Raw genomic sequence first — 17,258 nt, forward strand, 5'->3', positions numbered from 1 at the left:
ATGTAATCTAGTCAAAATACTCAATGGTAATTCAATATTATTGACTAACAATGATCACAAGAGACTTACCTCAACTTTTCCCGTGAATTCTCTCTGAAGATCGCCCCAAAACCTTATTGGAAATGTCCAAAAATCACAAAACTTGGAATCCCTTCAAAAAGTATGTTTTCCAGGGGTTCCGCACCTGCGACTCACTTAGCCGCTTCTGCGGTCTCGCAGGTCCAAAAATCCAACCACTTCTGCAGTTTGCCAAGGCCTTCTCTGCCTCTGCTTCTGCGCCCCAAAAGCCACTTCTGCGGGCTCGCATATGCGAGGCTCAGTCCGCTTCTGTGCCCATCCGTCCGCATCTACGATCCCACAGGTGCGGAAATTCCCTCGCATCTGCGAATACTGCCTCATAGCCCCCTACCCGCATCTGCGCTTTCCAAGCTTGCTTCTGCGAGAAAATGTCCGCAGGTGCGATTGCACTAGAAGGCCAAAAATTCCAACAGCTGTTTAAGTCAAAATTTCGATCACGATAGCCATCTGAAACTCACCTAAGGCCCCCGAAACCAAAACCAAATATACCAACAAGTCCTAAAACGTCATACAAACTTAGTCGAAACCTTATATCACATCATACAACGTTAAAACCACGAATCATACCCCAATTCAAGCTTAATAAAACTAAGAAAGTCCAACTTCTACATTTGATGCCGAAACCTATCAAATCAAGTCCGATTGACCTCAAATTTTGCACACAAGTCATAAATGACGCAACGGACCTATTCCAAATTTCCAGAATCGAATTCCGACCCCGATATCAAAAAGTCAACTCCTCGGTCAAACTTCCAAACTTAAATTTCTATTTTAGCGATTTGAAGCCTAATTTAACTACAGTCTTCCAATTCATTTTTTGGACATGCTCCTAAGTCCAAAATCACCATACAGAACTATTGGAATCATCAAAAATCTATTCCGGGGTTGTATACACATAAATCAACATCCGGTGAACTATTTCAATCTAAGCTTTAAACCTTGGAACTAAGTGTTCCAATTCATTCCAAAACCTCACCGGACCCGAACCAATTACTCCGGCAAGTCACATATCAATTGTAAAATACAAATTGGGCAGTAAATGGGGGAACATGGCTATAATACTCAAAATGATAGGCCGAGTCGCTACAAATACGTGGCAATGGATACCTGTTTTTCACTGTAACCTTGTTCAACTAGCGATAATCATTATACATTCGCATATAACCATCCTTCTTCTTGACAAACAAGACTGGATCACCCCAAGGCGACACACTGGGCCTAATAAATCCCTTATCAAGCAACTCTTTTGATTGTCCCTTTAACTCTTTCAACTCTACTGGGGCCATACAATAGGGTGGAATAGAAATGGGCTGAGTGCCCGGTAACAAATCAATACCAAAGTCGATATATCTATCGGGAGGCATGCTCGGAAGGTCCACCGGAAATACGTCTGGATAACCCTTCACTACCAGAACTGACTCGACGGTAGGAGTATAAGCACTAACATCCCTCACATATGCCAGATACGCATCACACCCATTCTCAACCATCCACTGAGCCTTTAGAAATGAGACAACCATGTTAGGAACATAATATAAAGTACCTCTCCACTCTAGCCACGGTAGACTTGGCATAGCCAACGTCACCGTCTTGGCATGACAATCAAAGATAGCGTGATAGAGCAACAACCAGTCCATGCCCAAAATAACATTGAAATCTACCATAGATAGATACACACGGTCAACAACAATGGAATCTCCCACAGGTGTAGACACATAGACAGGAGAACTCAAAGAATCACAGGATATACCCAAATACGGAGCAAAATGAGATGACACATATGAATAAGTGGAGCCTGGATCAAACAAGGCTGATGCATCTCTTTGACAGCCCGAAACAATACATGTGATGACACAGTCGGATGCAACTGCCTCCGTCCAAGCAGGAAGGGCATAATATCTGGCATGGCCTCCCTCTCTAGGGCGACCTCTACCTGTCCGACCTCTACCTCGAGCTGGTTGTGCAGGTGGAGTGGTAGCTGGTGCTGTAACCAAAGCTCGAGGACCCGGTGGAGCACATGGTGCCTGAGTGGTATGTAGAGGTTCACCCCTCCTGAGTGTAGGGCAATCCTTCACCATATGACGAGTGTCACCACACTCAAAACAAGCTCTCGAAGGACTGACCGCTGAAATCACCCTATGTAGGAGGTACACTAGACAATGGCGGTGCATAATAGGGAGCCTGTGGCCTATGAGTGGCCGGAGTACCGCTAGCGGATGGAAGTGATGAATGAACAGGGCTACCCATGTATCCCCTACCCTCATGAGCTACAGCTGGGGGCACGAGTACCACTATATGTGTCAGACTCTCGAGACCATTTGGCCTCCCTGTACTCTCTCTCCAGAGTCAACATACCCTCTAATATCCTAGCGATCCCCACCACCTGCTGGTATGCGATGTCCATCTCTAATTCTCGGGCCATACTAAATCTGATACTGGGGTTGAGCCCTCAATAAATCAACGAAACCTCTCCCGAACAGTAGCATCCAAGGTTGGTGCATGCCTGGCCAAATCACTGAACTACACCACATACTATTATACGGTCATACAACCCTGGCGTAACTGCTAAAACTCTGCGCGCCATGCATCTCTAAGATTCTGGGGACATACTCCCTCAAGAACATATCTGAGAACTAAGTCCAAGTAAGTGAGGTTTCCTTGGCCGGACTACGCAACTCGTATGCTCGCAACCGCTGATAGGCCGCTCCTCTAAGAAGGAACGTAGTGAAAGAAACCCCACTAGACTCTGCAACACCCATAGTTTGGAGGATACAGTGTCACTCCTCAAGAAAACCCTAGGCATCCTCTGATGCCAAACCACTGAAAGTAGGAGGGTGGTACTTCTTGTACCTCTCGAGCCTGAGCTGCTCCTCCTCTGAAACTGATGCCCTAACCTCGGGCTGAACAAGGGCTACCAGCTGAATTACTATGACCTTGGGAACTTGATAGACATGGACCCGTTGCTCTGGGGTACGGGCAGCTGGAGTTTGTGCTCCTCCCCCGACATGAGATGTGGCAGGAGCAAGTGATATCAATCCTGCCTTAGCCAAGGTGCTGAACATGCTCAGAATCTGGGCGAGAGTCTCCTGGAGGGTTGGTGCAGTAACGGGCGTCTCAAGTGCCTTCCCTCCAACTGGAGCTACTGGTGGCTCCTCTGTAGCAGCTTGTGCGGGTGCTCTAGCTGCACCACGTGGACGTCCTCGGCCTCTACCCCGACCCCGGCCTCTCGCGCCTCTAGCAGGGGGCGGGGGTGTCTGGTCATCCGATCCAGTTGTACGTGTCCTCACCATATATGAGAGAATAGAAAGACAAAAATTTAGAGTCCGAAGTCAAAATCTCGCATGATAGGGAATCAAAGAAGTGAAGCCTTTCCTAACAGTTCCATAGCCTCCCGAAGATAAGTACAAACGTCTCCGTACTGATCCGCGAGACTCTACTAAGCCTGCTTGTGACTCATAACACCTATGAACCTAGAGCTCTGCTGCCAACTTGTCACGACCCCAATTTCCCTCCATAGGATGACGACACCTAGTCTCTAAGACTAGGTAAGCCTAACAATTATGCGGAATAATTGAATATTAAGCTGAAACTCAAAACCTCAATATCTGAAATGAATATAAACTATAATTCAAATAATTACAACTCCCAAAACCCGGTAGATACAAGTGGGCACTGGCAGATATAACTTGAAGTCTCCACGTACGGACTAGCTCACTAATATCTGGTCTGGTAGGATGTACATGGATCTGAACAAAAAGATGTGTTGAAGAGTAGTATAAGTACACCACAACGGTACCCAGTAAGTGCCAAGCCTAATCTCAGTAGAGTAGTGACGAGGTCAAGTCAGGGTCCTACTGGAAATAATAGGAAAAACAGGCTGAAGATATAATAATGTGTTTAATGACAGAGAAGTGTAATAAAAGAAATTCAGAGAAGATAACAACACGGAATTCAAAAAGACAACTACAACACGTAAGGAAACAAGAATCTTACAAGTAAAGAAACAACAACAACAACAATACAACAAATAGAGTTAAACAACAGGGGTCCTCCCGATCGACCGCCTCGTAGTCCTAAAAGTAAATATCTCACAATGGCACAACAGAAACCTTGTGCAAACAATGATAACTGCACGGAAGAAACCTCGTGCCACAATAAGACTCCGCATGGCATAAACCTCATTCCACAATAACACTCCGCACGACAGAAACCTCGTGACACAACTAATCAGTTATCTTCACAAAAATCATGAAAACAACACATAACAAATGGAACAATACAACAAGGAATCCTATAGTTAAAGAATGAATATGAAATCAAAGGAAGTAGGTAATTCAACTAAGCATGTTGCAAAAATTGCAAGTAAAAGATAAGACACACAGACATGTGACATTAGGCTAAACACGATGACTGCACGTGATAGAGTACCTCAATTAAGGGAAATAAAAGGAACTATTTAGCAAAAACCGGATGTTCAACATTTGGCCCGAGTACGCACTTGTCACCTCGCGTACCCAGCCTTCACGTATTGCAAATACCATTAAAGTATCAAATCCTAAGGGGAATTTTTCCCACACAAGGTTAGACAAGTCACTTACCTCAAACCTCGCTCAATCAATCAATAAGAAGTCTTTTCCTTCGATTTTTCGACCCTGAATGGCTCAAATCTAGCCAAAACTAATTACATACTATAAATAAAACTATAGGAAACTAATCTAAATAATGAAATTATGATTTTAGCAAGAATTGGAAAAATAGCCCCAAAAGGTAAACTGGGGCCCACATCTCGGTATCGGGTAAAAGTCACAAATTATAAATACCCATTCGACCATGAGTCCACCCATACCAAAATTACTCAAATCAGATACAAAAATCTCGATCAAAACCTCAATATTCGGCCTAAGGATTTTCCACCTTTTCCCCCTAATTCCTCAACCCAAATCCTTAATTAAATAATGAAATTAATGATAGATTAGTGGAAATTAATCAAAAACGAGTCAAGAATCCTTACCCAAATGTTTCCTCTGACCGTGACTGACTACACGCGAACACGGACAAGAAGTACCCAGACCTATACAATCGCAAACGAAGCCACACGATCGTGAAGCAGTACCGCGGGTGAACTGCAGCACCCAAAACCTCTACGCGAACGCGGCCTACACCACGCGTTCGCGAAACGCTGTGAACCAACCTTTTCCGTTCGTGCACTATTCTCTGCAAACGCGTAGAGTAAAACACAGTCCACCCAAAAAACCACTTCGCGATCGTGGACCAATACACGTGACCGCATTAAAGGAAACCAGACTTGAGAAAAACCAGCAATTTCAGCTATTCTTCGAAGTACCGAACATGATCTTAATCACATCCGAGGTCTCAGGGACCTCAACCAATTGTACCAATAAGTCCTGAAATATCATACAAACTTAGTCGAGCCTTCAAATTACATCAAACAATGCTAAAACATGAATTTCGCATCAATTCAAGCCTAATAAACTTTAGAACTTCAAACTTCTACATCTTATGCCGAAACCTATCAAATCAAGTCCGATTGACCTCAAATTTTGCACACAAGCCATAATTGATATTACAGACCTATTCTAACTTCCGCAATCGGAATCTAACCCCGATATCAAAAAGTCCACTCCCGGTCATAATTTCCAAAAATCATCCAACTTTCGCCAATTAACACCAAAATGACCTACGGACCTCCAAATTAACATCCGGACATGCTCCTAAGACCAAAATTCCCCGTGGAGCTATTGGGACCATCAAAATTCTATTCTGGAGTCGTCTTCATACAATTCAAACTACAGCCGACTCCTACGACTTAAAGTTTCATTTTTAGGGACTATGTGTCCCATTTCACTCCGAACCCAAAACCCAAACCTCCCGGCAATTCATGTAACCATAGTATAATACAGAGAAGGTAATAATTAGGGGGACATGGCTAATACACTCAAAATGACCCTCCGGGTCATTACACGAGTGCGTGCCTTTTTCCGCATAAGCGAATTCTTTGGGCTTGAGTGAAGTCCGCACCTGCGATGGTTTTCCCACAGGTGCAGAGCTGCAGATGCGGCAGTGTGGTCGTAGGTGCTATGTAACTGGGCAGGAAAGGGGATTTTTCGAGGGTTTTTCTTCATTTTAATTTTGGGATTTTGAGAGCTCGGTTTGAGGCGAAATGTTGAGGGATTTTCAGAAGAATTGTTGGGGTAAGGATTCTTGACTCGTTTTTTTATTTATTCACATGAATCTACTGTTAATTACATCTTTTAATTAGTGTTTTGGAGTTTAAAATTGGGGAAAAAATATAGAATTCCTTAGATTAAATTCTTGAGTTTTGAGAGGCGAAATGAGGTCGGATTTGGACAATTCTTGTATGGTTGAACTCGATAACGAATGGGTGTTCGGATTTTATCATTTTAGTCGGGTTCCGAGATGCGGGCCCGACTCGACTTTTTGGAGAAATTTTTTAATTCTTTGCTAAAATCATAATTTCATTATTTAAATTAGTTTCCTATAGATATATTTATAGAATGAAATTATTTTGGCTAGATTCGAGCCGTTTGGAGTTGGAAAATTTAAGGGAAAGGCCTTTTAGTTGATTGATTTATTGCGGTTAGAGGTAAGTGATTTGTCTAACCTTGTGTGGAGAAAATTTCCCTTAGGATTTGGTATTGTTGTGATAATTGTGATATATGAAAGCTGTGTACGCAAGGTGACGAGTGAGTGCACAGGCTAAATGTGAAATTCCCCATTTTTAGCTAGGTAGATTTATTTCCTCTTTTAATTGAGTTGCTTTAACATGTTGTAGTCATCGTACCTAGTCTAACTTCACATGTCTACTTGTCTTATCGCTTATGTGCAACTTGTACTACATGTTTAGTTGAATTACTTGCTTTCTTAAATTCTGTATTCATTATTTAAACTGTGGGGTTCTTTACTTGAAATTTGCTATCCTTGAAATACATTGTTGTTGAGTTTGGTGTTGAATTGCCAAGGCCATGGTTTCTATTGAGGCAAAGTGTATGTTGTGAAATATCATCTTATTGAGTTGTTATGTCTTGGCATTTGTGTTATTGTTGAGAGGATTGTGTGGTTGTTTGCACGAGGTTTATGTCGTGCTGTTGTTACTATTTGCATGAGGTTTTTGACGTGCCATTGTGATTATTGATACGCATACGGTGGTATAAGGTATGGGTGTTGACACATGCGGTGAGATAAGGTGGGCTTGATATGCGTGGCTAGTAGGGGAACTACTAGATGTCGTGCAGTGTTATTTGGTGGGCTAAAATGCAGGGTGCTATTTTGGGAAAATAATTTTCAAAACTAAATGTAAAGGCCCCCGCGGTGATATAAGAAAAGATTGTGATTTACTTTTATGATTTGGGACTACAAGGCGGTACCTCGGGAGTGCCCCTATTGATCTTTCTCTATTTGCTGTATTTTGTTTGGTTGTTATTTTCCTTAACATGTGAAATCCTTGTTTTCCTCCTGGGTTGTATTAGCTGCCTTAAGTACGTGTTGTTATCTTTCAGTAAATTCTTTGTTTTTTCATTTCCTTATAATTATAATTATATCATTATATCTTCTGTCTTGATTCTTATTATCTCGAGTAGGGTGTTTACTTGACGTCGTCACTACTCTACCGAGGTTAGACTTGGCACTTACTGGATACTATTATGGTGTACCCATACTACGCTTCTGCACATATTTTTGTGCAGGTCTAGGTACATCCTATCAGCCTCGGTATTAGCGTACTGAGTTGCTTGCTTTTGGCGACTTCAAGGTACACATGCCTGCGTCTGCAGGCCTCAGAGTTCCCTTCTACCATGCCCTTCCTTATTTCTTTTTATCTTTTTAGACGGTGATGTATAGGATTGTTCGGTACTGTATCTAGAGCTTGTGACTTATATCTCACCAGGTTTTGGGATTGTGCATATTGAGTTTTTGGTAGATTCTACTTATGAAATTGTTGGGATGCTCAAGTTATGATCTCTTATTTAATGTTTCTACATATTTATAGGCTTACCTAATCTCAGAGAGTAGGTGCCGTCACGATATCCTATGGAGAAAGATTGGGGTCGTGACATAGGCCGAGCTCAAACTTGAAAATGGTGAGAAATGGGAAGAATACCCATTTTTGGACTGTTTTAATCACTGGTGCCATGTCTTCTTCGCGTTCACGAAGGACCTGACGCGATCACGAAGAAAAACGGCCCAATTGGCCTTCGGGTTCGCGAGATGCTCTACGTGTTTAAGATGGCCTCTCCCCCATGGACTTCGCGTTTGCGAGCCTAGGATCGCGTTCTGGTATAATATCACACAGATTCCCTCCCAGACCCCATAACCTACGCGTTTGCAAGTGGACGATGGCATTCGCGAAGGATAAGCCCTCCACTACTTCGCGTTCGCGAATAACGATTTGTGCCCCCACCTAGATTCCCCTTCGCGATCGTGAGTGTAGCTTCCCGATCGCAAAGCACATTACACCAAACATCAGCAACAACAAAGACCAGCAACTTTTCAAGTTCAAAATGGTCTGTAGCCTATCTGAAACTCACCGGAGTCCCTCAGGCTCCAAACCAAACATGTACACAAGTGTAATAACATCATACCAACTCGCTCGCATGATCAAAACACCAAAATAACACATAAAACTACGAATCAAACATCAAAATGCATGAAATTTTCAAAGAAACACAAGAATTTCCAAATTCGCAACCGAGCGTCCGAATCCTATTAAATCAAATCCTTTTTGCATCAAATTTTGCAAACAAGTTTAAATAGTTTAATGAACATATACCAAGTTTCGAAACTGAAATCCGAACCCGATAGCCATAAAGTAAACCTACGGTTAAACCTAGGAAATCTTTAAACCTTCAAATTACTAGTTCTCAACAAATCACGTCAAATTAAGTTAGGGACTTCCGAATTTAATTTCAGGCATATGCCTAAATCTAAAATTACTGTCATGACCAAAAATCCACCTAGTTGTGATGGCACCTAACCCAACAAGTCAAGTAAGCCAATTAACAACTATCCAATTTAGATGAGATTTATTAAGAAAAGAAAGGATAATAAAACTAATTTTATACAAGAATTCCCAAGGACTGGTAGTACAAATCATGAGCTTCTAAGATTAGAATTTACAAAGCTGGTATGAAATAAATACATCGTTTGTTTGAAATGTACATAAATAGATTTTTATAAATCTAAGGCTACCATGAACAAGAGGCAGCTACAACTGGAACGCATGTACGTCTTCAAATCCCGCTCTCGTCGATCACACCAACATCAGCATCCAATATATGCACGCAAGGTGCAGAAGTGTAGTATGAGTACAACTGACCTCATGTACTCAATAATTAACAAATCGAACCTTAGGTTAAAAGTAGTGACGTGCTGGAACACAAGTCAAAGTCCAACACCAATAGCCAACAACAGCTCATAACAATATAATAAAGTGGTATAGGAAATAACTCGGAAATAGAAGGTTCAGCTCGTTCACAGTTACAGAAAATAGACATGCTTTTCAAGTATACAAATGAAATCCCAATTTTTTTACCGAAAGCACCAAAATATGAGAAAGTTAGTAAAATCGTGATTTTCATTCCAAAACTTTTCAACAGGTAAATGTTTCATTATGAAATGGCATGAGGAAAAGTACATCTCTATGCCCACATGTCAATGTGTATGAGAAGTCATGAATGACGTGATACCGTACATCATGAGGAAAAATGTGTCACTATGCTTGTATGTCAAGTGTGCATGTCAATGTAGTACAACATAGTGAACAACCATATACATACTCTCAGAGTATCAGTCCCCTCAGTCCTCCCAATCACTCGGCACTCGCACTCGCACTCAATAGGTACCTGCATTTACTAGGTTATGTGCAGACTCCAGAGGGGCTCCTTCAGCCCAAGTGCTATAATCCACACGGATAACTCACGTGTTGCACGGACAACTCACATGCTATAGTATCAATATTTGGATCCTCACGGACAACTCACGTGCTGCACGAACAAATTACGTGCTATAGTATCAATATTTGATTCCGCACGGACAACTCACGTGCTATAGTATCAATATTTGATTCCGCACAGACAACTCACATGCTGCACGGACAACTCACGTGCTATAGTATCATAACCTCACAATCAAGCCTTCGACCTCACTAAGTCATCAATCTCTCCAGTCTCTAAGGCTCACTATGTCATGAAACTAGCCCAAAATGATGACATGACGTATCAAAAAATAACAATAGAGTCTGAGATATGATATGCAATAAATGAACATGACTGAGTATGAAATTAAAATGTAAACAAATCACTCAACAAAAGTAATGACCTCAGTGGGTCCCAACAACATAAGCACGTAGCCTAGACATGGTTTCTAACATGGATCACAACTCAAAAGCTCTAGTACGTAGAGATTTCATGGTTACAGATAAGCTCAGGTAACTACACTATACCACAGAAATAACGGAGTTACGATTCACATGGTGCACTCCCACACACCCGTTACCTAGCATGTGCATCACCTAAACAGCAAACACATAATATGAAATTTGGGGTTTGCTACCCTCAGCACCAAGTTTAGAAGTGTTACTTACCTCGAACACACCAAATCCAATACCGAGCAAGCTAAACAATGCTCCACAATGCCATCCCGTGTGTACAGACCTCCAAACGGCTCTAAACCCAATCCTTGTGATGAAATTTGCCTCCAAAATCGCCTCAATCTGAGTCCCACGTCTCAAAATATGAACAAAAAACCAAAACCTCGATATATAGCTTCTGCCCAGCATTTACACATATGCAGTCACATTATCACATCTGCGACCTCCGCTTCTACGGACTATTCCCAGTTCTGCGAATCCCTCTGAAGACTAGACTTCCGCACTTGCAGAGCTTTCCCCGCTTCTATGCACACGCAGGTGCAACAAACAACTCCCTCTTCTGCACCACACATCACTTATGAGGCTAGTCTTACGCTTCTGTAGACACGCAGATGCGCCTATACTTCCACTTGTGCGGTCTTCCTCACCAGCTCGCACCTCAATTATGTGACTCCTCTATCGCTTCTGCGACCATCTCACCTGCGCAACCCAGCCGCATGAGCGATCACACCAGATCTGCCACCAGCAACTTTAGCCAAAAATGATCCAAACAAATCCAAACCTTGTCGGAACCTCACCCGAGCCCCTCGGGACCACGTCTGAACATACTAACAAGTCCCATAACCTAGTACGGACCTACTTGAGGCCTCAAATAATGCATAACAATATCAAAACGACGAATCGCACCTCAAATCGAACTTAATGAACTTTGAACTTTTCAACTTCCAAAACTCGCGCTGAAAACATATCAAATAAACCCGGAATGAACTTAACTTTTGCACACAAGTCCCAACTGACATAACGAAGCTATTCCAATTCCTAGAACCACAATCCGAATCCAATATCCTCAAAGTCAACTCTCGGTCAAACTTATGAACTTTCCAAGCCTTCAAATTCCCAACTTTCGCCAATTAGTGCCAAATCCTTCTACGGACATCCAAATATAAATCTGGGCATACGTCCGAGTCCAAAATCTCCATCCGGACCTAACGGAACCATCAAAACTCCGTTCCAGGGTCAAATTCACAAAAGTCAAACTTTGTCAACTCTTCCATCTTAAAGCTTAAAGCTTAAATCATGAAATTCATTCTTCCAAATCGATGCCGCATAACCTGAAAACCAAAACCGACGATACGCATAAGTCATAATACATCATACGGAGCTATGCATGCCCTCAAACTACTGATCGAAGTGCAAATGCTCGAAATGACCGGTCGGGTCGTTACATCATCCCCCACTTAAACATGCATTAGTCCTCAAACGTGTCAAGAGTTGTTCCAAAGACATCAACCGCCGTGTAACCTTACCATGCACATAGCCGGGGGTGATCCCACGTCACCCTATTCTATATAGGTTATACAACACAATATATTGAAGATCATTACTTCAACCTTAGACCCTAAACCACATAATCCACTTTCCAATATCCTGAATTTCTTATATGATCTAAGTCTCGCACCTATACACTGTATTAGTGTGAATAAGTTGTATCGAGCCATGACCTTAACCTAAGATGTAATCACATGATATACCACATAACGCAGATGCTCACAACAATAACGTTTGACCATAACAACTACTCAAAATACACCCAATACCGGAAATGAACCTCGTATCAAACAAAACCTCGTTCTAAAACCTTCGTACACTACCAATGATGAAAGAAACACGCAGAAACTGAAAATCACTTGTCATATCAACAAGCCATGGAGCTCCCTCTCCTTCGACAGGAACTATAGCAAATTCTAAGCTGATCAACGATATTATCCATCCAAATATACCACTAACAAATACGATAGCACTCATACTAGGTCCGACGACCTCATCTTATCAAATAAAAGTTACTCTACAAACATGTCATGCCAACACTACCCGGGGCCATAATCCATGCACCAACACGCAACAATTCAAGTGTATTCAACATAGAAAATGACTCAAATGAGAGAACCGTCCCGCAAGCTCAACAAGTACCGCCACAATGAAATGCTAAGGACTCATCACACACCGTAGAACCATAACACACGAATATAACACTAAGGGTCATATCGTAACATAACCCCGCTGTAATGCATGACCCCATCCAAACACTGGTCCATATGAAATACCTCAAGCCACCATGCTCAAAATCAACAACTACACGCAATTCGACATCAAATACCCAAAGTGTATGACCATAACCACGGAGAAGTAAGTAGCATAATATACCGTAGTCCAGAGATAACATAACCAAATGCGCAATCAATCATTCAACACTCTAACATCTATCTCTCTCAAATACTGCTATAAGGCCCAAATATGAACGCATTATGTGTGTATATAACCAACAAATCGCAACCCCTCGTAGCATAGAAGAGTAACTCATAAAACATATCAGGACACGAACAAGCTCAACTCTAACCGACTGACTCACCCCTCAACACTAACCGTATGGAGTCAACAATTCCGACCTGGTGTAGAATACACATCCTCATTGGGCCTACCAATAGAACCCAAATCAACTCTTGTCACCCACAAATAGATATATACTCCTTGGAAAGTCCACAATGACCTAGCCGTAACATATAGTATCATCTGGCTAGCTTTGGCCACATTTTCACAGTCCACAACCACGAAAGAATCTGCTTCTGAGAACTCCCAGTCTCCAAATTCATAAAACACACGAATCACCATATCTGCTCCCAACTCCACCGCTCGAATATCTAACACATCTCTCATACACGATCATCCCACGAGGAATACTTCTATAATTCTTCCGTGCCACATAGCAAAATCTGAATATCGGTGGTCGATCAACCAGAAGAGTACTGCAATATCAATGAAGCATCCGTAAGTCAAAAGACAGTGCACCTTCTAAAATGTACACTCTCCTCGGCCAATACCAAATAGTTATAGCATTCATCTAAACCTCGGAAACCCTCCATGCTGCCTAAGAATTCTTTACCTCCCCTTCAAAACTGAATCGCGACCTTGCACATACAAATCTCGATCTTACACAATACACCACCGTTATCATGTCATCATATGAAAAGTACGAGAATCGCATAATCAACTCTGAGTCCTGAAGAAATACACACTCAATAAGCCAGGAACCTTCCATTTGATCTCATCCAGGAGAAACTCACAACACGCTACACGCTCCCCATGGCAATGGGAATATATACCCCAAACTGTGGTAGAAACCATTGAGAACACTTTGAAATCCATTTGCCCATAACCCAGCCATCAGACCTGAGTCCCTCTAACTCAACCACTCCACGCAGGTTGCCAAAACACACGAGCATTGACACAAACCACCTGTAGAGACCCGCCGCATCATAAGTACCCAAAGAAGAAATCCCGCTTTAACGCAACCGAGCAAATTCTTACACCGTGTGCACCACATCTTCCGCAATAACAACTCAACTCATTCCATGATTTCGATATACCCATAAAGTGTAATATAACCTGCATCCAAAAATTCCTTTACTGGAGTCATCCTCGATCTCAACCTTTGCAAGTCATATCTGATTCACAAGTATGCCTCAAACCGAAATCAGCACAACGCATAACCACGCAATCAAATTGTCGATAGCAAACTCCCCCACTTGGCTCAAAGCCAGTAAACAAAACTCTCGATAACTTATAGTACACATACTCTATTACTGCCATAATCTCGCACTGAGGTTTAACTCAATCCTTCATAAGCTCATTTAACACAAACCATCTAATACCTCCAATCACCTGCAAATCTCGCATTCATCCACGTGACGATCATGTCAACTTTTTCAACCAAATTCAAAATTCAAATCTCAATACATATACCCCGCTGGTAGAAAGGAAACTCTCCACACAACATTATAAGGCTCACATCTCCGTAAATTACTTCACAGGATATAACCCCCTACTTAGCGTCAAACTGACATCTCTTTATACCCTTTCACAGCCACAGCTACTACATAATCGCTTAATCTTCCTGACTCTAAACTCATCAACAAAACATGAAAATCTACTTCGCCCCGCAAATAAACTACGTGAAAGATTCTGCATTATGATCATAACTCGAGACTATACAATACATTAGGACAGAAATCAAACACCCAATAGTCCTTTTTACATCTCAAGAAAACTATTCTCGTCACAATCAAGCCATTGTAACACATCTTGTAGTCACACCATACTCATCATATCGCCATCCAGCCACTCATCGAGCCATAAGTTCCACCCATAGGGACGCTACCGATCACATAAGTTCCCAAAAGCACGTGCTCACACAACCGAAATCCATGTGCTCAAGCTACAGTCAAAACCTGGCCTCAAGTCCTCCAGACTGGCCCATCATCAGAACCCAAAAATCACATCTCGCACCTCATCCATGGGAATCACCAGCCAATATCAAGCATGCGTGGAGGGAATTTAAAGAGTTATGTTTGAAGCTTAATCAATGCCACGTGATAAGGAAACAAAGATGGGAAGCTTATCCTAAATGTCGCGTAGCCTCTCAAAGATAGGTATGGACGTCATCATACCGATCCACAAGACTCTACTAGACACTTGCTCTTGACTTGTAGAACCTATGAACCTAGAGCTCTGATACCACCTTGTCACGACCCAAAATTCACCTAGTCGTGATGGCACCTAACCCAACCCGTCAGGTAAGCTAGTTAACAACTATCCAATTTAGATGAGATGTATTAAGAAAATAAAGGATAATAAAACTGCGTTTATACAAGAATTCTCAAGGACTGGTAGCACAAATCATGATCTTCTAAAATTAGAATTTATAAAGCTGGTATGAAATAAATACATCGTCTATTCGAAATGTACATAAACAGATTTTATAAATTTAAGGCTATCATGAACAAGAGGCAGCTACAACCAGAACTCAGGTACGTCTTCAAATCCCGCTCCCATCGATCACAGCAACATCAACATCCAATATCTGCACGCAAGGTGCAGAAGTGTAGTATGAGTACAACCGACCCCATGTACTCAATAAATAACAAACCTAACCTTAGGTTAAAAGTAATGATGAGCTGGAACACAAGTCAAAGTCAAACACCAATAGCCAACAACAACTCATAACAATATAATAAAGTGGTAGAGGAAATAACTCGAAAATAGAAGGTTCAGCTCGTTCGCAGTTCCAGAAAATAGACATAATTTTCAAGTATAACAATGAAATCCCAAATCTTTTACCGAAAACATCAAAAAATGAGAAAGTTTGTAAAATCGTGATTTTCTTTCCGAAACTTTTCAACAAGTAAATGTTTCATTATCAAATGGCATGAAGTAAAGTACATATCTATTCCTACATGTCAATGTGTATGAGAAGTCATGAATGACATGATACCGTACAACATGAGAAAAAATGTGTCTCTATGCTTGTATGTCAAGTGTGCATGTCAATGCAATATAACATAGTGAACAACCATATGCATACTCTCAGAGTATCAATCCTCTTAGTCTTCCCAATCACTCGGCACTCACAGTCGCACTCAATAGATACCTGCCCTCACTAGGGGTGTGTGCAGACTCCGGTGGGGCTGCTTCAGCCCAAGTGCTATAATCCGCACGGACAACTCACGTGCTATAGTATCAATATCTGGATTCATATGGACAATTCATGTGCTGCAAGGATAACTCATGTGTTATAGTACCAATAACCTCACAATCAGGCCCTCGGCCTCACTCAATCATCAATCTCTCGAGTCTCTTGGGCTCACTATGTCATGAAACTAGCCCAAAATGATGATATGATGTATCAATAAATAACAACAAAGACTGAGATATGATATGCAATAAATGAACATGACTGAGTATGAAATTCCAATGTAAGAAAATAACTCAACAACAGTAATGACCTCTATGAGTCCCAACAACATAAGCATGTAGCCTAGCCATGGTTTCTAACATGGATCACAGCACAAAAGCTCTAGTACGTAGAGATTTCATGGATATAGATAAGCTAAGGTAACTACACAGTACCACAGAAATAACGGAGTTACGATTCACACGGTGCACGCCCACACGCCCGTCACCTAGCATGTGCGTCACCTCAACAACAAACACATAATACAAAATACGGGATTTCATACCCTCAGTACCAAGTTTAGAAGTGTTACTTACCTCGAACACGCCAAATCTAATACCGAGCAAGTCAAACGATGCTCTACAATGCCATCCCGCCCGTACCGACCTTCGAACGGCTCGAAACCCAATCCTTGTGATGACATTTGCCTATAAAATTTCCTCAATTGAGTCCCACGTCTCAAAATTTGAACAAAAGAACCAAAACCTAGATATATAGCTTCTGCCCAGCATTTCTACATATGCGGTCACATTGTCGCAACTGTGACCTCCGCTTCTGCGGACTATTCTCGCTTCTATGAAGCCCTCTGAAGACCATACTTCCGCACATGTGGAGCTTTCCTCGCTTCTGCGCACACACAACTCCCACTTCTGCGCCACACGCCGCTTCTGCGGCTAGTCTTACTCTTCCGCAGACGCGCAGATGCGCCCTTACTTTCGCTTATGCGGTCTTCCTCACCAGCTCGCACATCGCTTCTGCGACTCCTCT

The 17,258-nt window shown here is 42.0% G+C and overlaps 1 protein-coding gene across 1 annotated transcript; it reads right to left on the reverse strand.

The window, feature by feature from the left end:
- Positions 1-1,211: 1,211 nt before the first annotated feature.
- On the reverse strand, positions 1,212-1,742 carry LOC138897818 (uncharacterized). Its single transcript, XM_070183837.1, has one exon. The coding sequence runs from the start codon at positions 1,740-1,742 to the stop codon at positions 1,212-1,214; it is 531 nt and encodes a 176-aa protein (XP_070039938.1).
- Positions 1,743-17,258: the final 15,516 nt, after the last annotated feature.

This window comes from Nicotiana tomentosiformis, chromosome 8 (assembly GCF_000390325.3).
Source record: "Nicotiana tomentosiformis chromosome 8, ASM39032v3, whole genome shotgun sequence".
In the NCBI taxonomy this organism is placed as follows: domain Eukaryota; kingdom Viridiplantae; phylum Streptophyta; class Magnoliopsida; order Solanales; family Solanaceae; genus Nicotiana; species Nicotiana tomentosiformis.